Source organism: Juglans regia, chromosome 12, assembly GCF_001411555.2.
Source record: "Juglans regia cultivar Chandler chromosome 12, Walnut 2.0, whole genome shotgun sequence".
Classification (NCBI taxonomy): domain Eukaryota; kingdom Viridiplantae; phylum Streptophyta; class Magnoliopsida; order Fagales; family Juglandaceae; genus Juglans; species Juglans regia.
In genome coordinates this window covers 20,069,165-20,075,299 of record NC_049912.1, presented here as the reverse complement: position 1 = coordinate 20,075,299, position 6,135 = coordinate 20,069,165, and the positions used below count along the sequence as shown (strand labels likewise).

At 38.3% G+C, this 6,135-nt stretch overlaps 1 protein-coding gene across 2 annotated transcripts; it reads right to left on the bottom strand.

Annotated features, from left to right (window-relative positions):
• Positions 1-979: 979 nt before the first annotated feature.
• On the bottom strand, positions 980-6,135 carry LOC108994832 (importin subunit alpha-2-like). Of its 2 annotated transcripts, XM_018970218.2 has the most exons (11): positions 5,758-6,135; positions 5,397-5,493; positions 5,208-5,299; positions 4,974-5,105; positions 4,509-4,694; positions 4,257-4,420; positions 4,048-4,126; positions 2,504-2,632; positions 2,177-2,304; positions 1,714-2,094; positions 980-1,603 (listed from the first exon to the last, which is right to left on the bottom strand). In XM_018970218.2, the coding sequence occupies exons 1-10, from the start codon at positions 5,968-5,970 to the stop codon at positions 1,716-1,718; spliced, it is 1,599 nt and encodes a 532-aa protein (XP_018825763.1). In that variant the 5' UTR covers positions 5,971-6,135; the 3' UTR covers positions 980-1,603; positions 1,714-1,715. The 2 variants fall into 2 exon arrangements, with proteins under 2 accessions (XP_018825763.1, XP_035539580.1); XM_035683687.1 differs by lacking the exons at positions 980-1,603; positions 1,714-2,094 and having other exon boundaries at positions 2,302-2,390.

The following is a 6,135-nucleotide window of genomic DNA, read 5'->3' as shown; positions in this document are numbered from 1 at the left end:
TTTGAACTACATTCCGAATTATTCAGAAAAGCATGTTTGAGGAGAAACATCAAAATACTAATTTTTCTCAAACGTAGTTTTTAAGCTTATTTGAGTTTAAAAAGTACTTTATTATATAATATTCAAACAACCTAATTTTTTCATTTCAAGACTTACAAGAATATTTAAGTACTTTTAAAACTCCTAACACAACCCCAGACCCTAAGTTTTGTTTGAATATGGGAATGATCGTTATAATTTAATTTTGTTGATATAAATTACCATGTGTAGAGATATAAATTACCACTTGCAGAAAATAAGAACAGCATAAGCAAATTTTGTATGGGCTAAACGTATTAATAAGAAAGTGGTATTGATAGTATAATTTTTCAGAAATTTTTTTCTCATCAGTCATTATTCACTATATCATATTTCACAGCCTATGAAAATACCTCCACACCCCATGAAAAACACCCACATCCTATAAAAAAACTATAAGTGTGGAGTGTGTGATGTGAACAGTATCTAATTTGTAACAAAACTCAATTTTCCACACGTTTAACACCAATCGCATGGTGAAATTTAATTTTCAAAAAAAATTAAAAATTGAAATATTACAGTCAAATATTGTCACATAAGAAATGTCGATAATGCCCTCTCACCAACATGTAAAATGATCCTTCAGAGAATAACTATTGAAAGTAAAAAATAGTTATTTATCTTCTCTAAAGAATATAACCAGACAGCATTCTTTTCCAGCTTCCTATCAATGACTTGCATCCCAGAACGACTTGAATCACTTCATGTCATGCTTAATCAACTTTTGACAGTTATATTTGGTAAACTTGCATGCAATATCTCACGTGCGACAATATTTTTCTCTCTGAGCGTGACCATAAAAGTCCACACCCATTGCGACATGTTTGGATTGAGTCATAGCTACTGACCCTTGAAAGGGGCAACCCGTCACTGCAACTCCACCAAAGTACCAGCATGCAAAGATTCCCAAAACTTCGGTTCATATGTTTTATTAAGACAAGCCGTTTCGAACATGTGACATTGGGCAAGGGAGGAAAGAATGATTCCCTAGCCTTTGCCAACTGGACCACCACTTTGGAGGTTCACATGTGACTTATCAAACCACATGATAGTATTGTACTTCTACAATAGATTACCAAACATAAACTTTGGTACAAAAATCGTTAAAAAGATTATTACCACAAAAAAATAACAAGTCTCTTCCTTTCATTCAGCATACAGCAATAATATATCCACCCAACATGACAAAACAAATCCAGACTAAATGGCAACGATATGACTCTAGACGCGCTGCCCCAAACCATATCCGTCGGGGTACTGCTTATGCAACAATGCTGACATCGCAGCCTTCTATGGTGCCAGGTGAAAACCCCCAGAACAACTGATTATGCCATTGCGCCACAATTAAACCCGCCTAGTCCCACATTATTTGGACACGAGGGTATAACTGACCCACATTGGCACGTTTTGGACTTCAACAGACAAAGGACCAGACTCGACTCAAATGAGACACTGAAAGATGCCCTGACCTCACCCAACATACCTTGCCATCCCCACCATGAAGTTCTTCATCCAACTCTAATCCCTGCAATTTTTTTGTGAAGCAAATGAGTAATAAAAATGTGAAACAAGGTTATATCTCATGATTCTTCATATCTGGTTATCCTCGCTTCTCTTTATTTAGTTAAAGCTTACCTTCAGCTAAAGTTGAATCCGCCTGATGGAACTTTAACCTCATTCCCACCAAAGCCAAAGCCAAAGCCAGGCTGGGAACCATCACCTGAAGGTAATGCCTCATCCTCATCCTCCAACCAATATGTTTCGAGAAGTTTGACTGCTTTTTCATAGATCTCATTGTTGTCGTGACTCTGAAGATTTTCAATTTTCTCTAACCCCTCAGCGTCATCTATCATCTGGGCATATAAGTTAACCTCTCCAGTGTTGCCTAAACTCTTATCTGCTTCCCCAACCCTCAGAATGTTCTCTAACCCTTCCAAACAGACAGTGACAATCCTTGCATCCGGGCATACAAGAAGATCGCACAAGGGTTTTATGCACCCTTGACTCACCAGGTACCTATAAAAAAAAAATCGTTAGCACAATATCTACCCCATAAACAGATGAATAAAGGGGAAGAAAAGAAAGTACAAGGTCATACTTAATTTGATCATGAGTACCGCCTGAAGTAGCATTTGAAATTGCCCAAGCTGCCTCTTTCTTTATATCAAACTCAGCATTTTGAAGCAGAGTGACCAAGGGGCTAATTAAACTAGCATCAACAACAGCCTGCATCATTTCAAAGTTGACTTAACATTATTTTCAAATAATCAACTGACCTATACCTCTGCAAAATAGTTTCTTTAGCGAGGAACCTACAAAAGATTATTAGAAAATAATGAGGAACCTAATTTCTTTATCCACATCTAGTGTTAAGACAATGATTTCTTATACGAACAAGCTGACATATACTTAGTAAGACTCTTACCTGTATTTGCTCCCTGTTTCCAGCCGTAATGTTTGAGATAGTCCAACAGGCTTCTTTCTTGATGCTTTTTTTATGATTGTGGGTCAACAGGCTCAGAAGACATGGCAGTGCACCATGAGTGATTATAAACTGAGAAAGCACGTGACCCATCAAAATCCACAGAAAAAAAACAAAAAACAAAAAACAAAAGAGATGCAATCACAGGAAAAGTAACAATAGTCAATCAACCCTTTTTCTTCTTTTTTTTTTTCTCTTTTGCTGCGGGGGATTTGTTTAAACAATCATTCAGTAGAGTTCTTCTATTTTCCTTATCAAAAGGCCTGGCATCTGTACCGGCAGGTTTGGTTGAATTTGACATATGATTATAAAGTATTACTTCAACTCATTCACATGTTCTAGGAACTTTCAAAAATTAGATCCAAATATTGAGTGAGGATTCTTGTGTCTGTCCCATGTAAAACACTTTTCTGAGGTATTTTTTCAATAATGCTAAAGAATCACAACAATAACTATTCAAAACTCATTTTAAAACAATGTTATATAAGCAAAGGTCCACTTAAAATATACATCCAGGCAAATACGTCGTGTACCCACGCAGCAATTACTCAAAGAAAATATATTCAAAACTCATATTTAAAAGACTTAACATGTATTCAGAAAGGCCGTGGCAGCCCACAGTCAGAGGCTTAAAAGTTCAATAAATACTTTTTTTATAAGTTCAAATAAAAAGTTCAATTAATAATTTAACTTGCACTTGACAGATTTATGAAATCAGTGAGCTTCATACCTAAAATCTTGAAATAGATATTCAAAGCACATGATGGCGAAAAAGAGTAGCAGCAATATTTTTATATTGCAATCTATATTTAATATTTTTAGTTTGCAAACGTTTTCAAGTTTTCCTGATAAGCAAAGCTCTATTAGAAGACACCAAACCAGACACCAAATCTTCTTTGCTTTCTCCTCATCACACAAAATTGCCCATGCTTCAATACTGTCAAGTTCCCCTAACTCATCAAGGCGACGAGTGTTGGAAGTTTTTAATTTCCATGGTACCCAATTTGGGGGCATTTGCTTCGAATGATCTAACTTCTTGGACCCGCTTGAGACAAAATTCAGAGGTTCACACAGTAAGGTCTTTCCCCAATCATTAATCTTCTCTCCCAATTGAAGTTGAGTTCCTCCTATTGGAGGACACTCCTCTTCCCCATCCTCAAGGCAGTGCTATGTTCTCCCTAATGAACTTGACAGGTGGGTGTACAGAAAGATTTTTTTTATAAGATTGTTTTTAAAGGGAAAAGCCCACAGATAACTTCTTTCCCCCCTCTAGTCACCAGAGCTCACTCAGGAGAATTAGCCTTAGTTGAATATATATTAAACTAGCTTTATTCAATATATATTCAATTTCGTGTTTCCATATTCTTGAGCAATTAAATTAAGCATAATGAAATGCGGCAATTCACTTTCCACACAATCATATGAATATAACACAAAATGCTGGCATATATGTTTAAAGTTAAGAAACAAAATCGAAGAGATCTTACCTGCGTCTGAATATCATCTCCTGTCACAATATTTCCAACTGTGCGAAGGGCAGGAATGAGCACTGAGGGAGATGGATGTCTGAAACAACATGCATATGCTTCAGATTACTTGGCATATATTCCATAAAATTGGAAATGAGATTATACATTTTTTCGATAAGTTGGAAACAAGATTATACATGTAGATCAATTATGTGCGATATACTCACAGAAGGAACTGAATAAGTCGGGCACAGACACCTGCCTCAATCACATCTTGGATTTTGTCATTTGTACCATCAGAAAGATACGAAAGAGCCCAGCAGGCATCTGTCAAAACTTCCTCATCATTTGAATGGATGAGACGCTCAAGAGCAGGAAGTGCTGGCCTCACCTGCCCATCGAAGATCCAGGTTACAAAGACCCAAAACACGATGGCAGAGAGGCTACGCTTGGAGGCAAAAAAATAAACAAAAAACCACCTGATCAAAGAGAGGTTGTGGCTTGCCCCTACAGAAGTTAGATAGAGTCCATGTGGCATTTCTTAGCATTGAAAGCTTTGCATGCTCATTCAACTGTCCCAACAATGGAAGCAAGGCTCCATGGCCAAGGACAAGATCACGGCATCTAGGGGAATCCCCAGCAACATTTCCTAATGCCCACAAAGCCTACAGTGATAATATAAAGGTTCAGAAAGAGCTAAGATATGACTATGGTAGTTTTTTCCCCTCTGCATTTTTTAACCAATTCTTGCAAGAATAACTCTATTGTAAAGCCTCTACACCACACACCATCCACATAGCATAATTTGATTTGGAAGATAAATTTTAAGATTTGAATTTTATAAATCAAATTATGCCATGTGGATGGTGTGTGGTGTAGAGGCCTTAGAATAGCATTATTCTGCCTGCAAAATAAGGTCAAATCCATGTTGCTCCAATATATACCTGCTCCCGAACATCATCACTTGGGGAACCCAGTAGCTTGACAAAGATTGGAACTGCGCCATGATCAATCACCACCTTCGTGTTCTCCGAAGTTCCTGATGCTATGTTTGTTAGGGCCCAAGCAGCCTCAAACTACACAATAAACCACGAAAAGGAAAAAACTAAATAAAAAACACAAATATAATAGAGATGTACATATCTGCAGAAGAAGGTAGGAAGACTTGAATGAAAAACCTGAAGTTGAGGAAAGTCCTCCCTGACAAGAAACTCAACAAACCGAGGAACAACCCCAGATTGAATAACTTCCTCAATTGGAGGGTTTCTCTCTGTATTTGAAATCATCGATCACACTCACTCTTCACTTAAATGAAAACAGAAACCATAGAAAGTCTAACAAGAGTAAAATACCATACGAGAAAATACCAATTGAAAGGAGCTTCCGAAACTGCGTGGTAGCCTCTAGCTGCAAATTACTATCATCGGACCAAACCCCAGCAACCATCGAAGGAAGACTCTCCAACTGTATCAGAATCAATCAATCAGTCACAAACCATCAACATACTAATACTCCATCATCACTGCCGAAACTCACCGATATACCATTGCCCAGAAAAATAAAACCCCTAATCACGCATTCTTCAATGAAAAGAAATCGGCAAACCAAATATATTAAACAAAAAGCAACAGCAAAGACTAAGACCTAAAAATAAGTGAATCATTAACATTCAGAACCCTAATTCGCACCGCACGAATATACAGAAATCGATAAATGCATTTACCGTACCTTTTTCTCGACGTTAGAGGCGTGGAGAGAGGAAGAGAAGGACTGGTGGGCCTGGAGGCCTTCGCGGCGCTTCTTCTGCAAGCTCTCCTCGCGTTTGCTCTTCCGGATCTCGACCATGTTGTCCTCCCGTCTACGGCGTCCCTCATCGGCGTCCACGGCCACCTTGTAACGGTTCCGGCGGACCTCGGTTCTCTCATTCGGCCTCAAAGACATGGTTGCTAGCTTCTCGGCGTCAGATTACAACAAAAACCTAGCGGTAGTACCGCGCACACAATTGATTGTGTGCAGTGCGAAACAGAGTGGAATGGAGGAAGAAAAACCCTAGAGACTAGAGAGACATGGAAAAAGAGGGAGAGAGACAGTGGAAGAGGGTTTGGA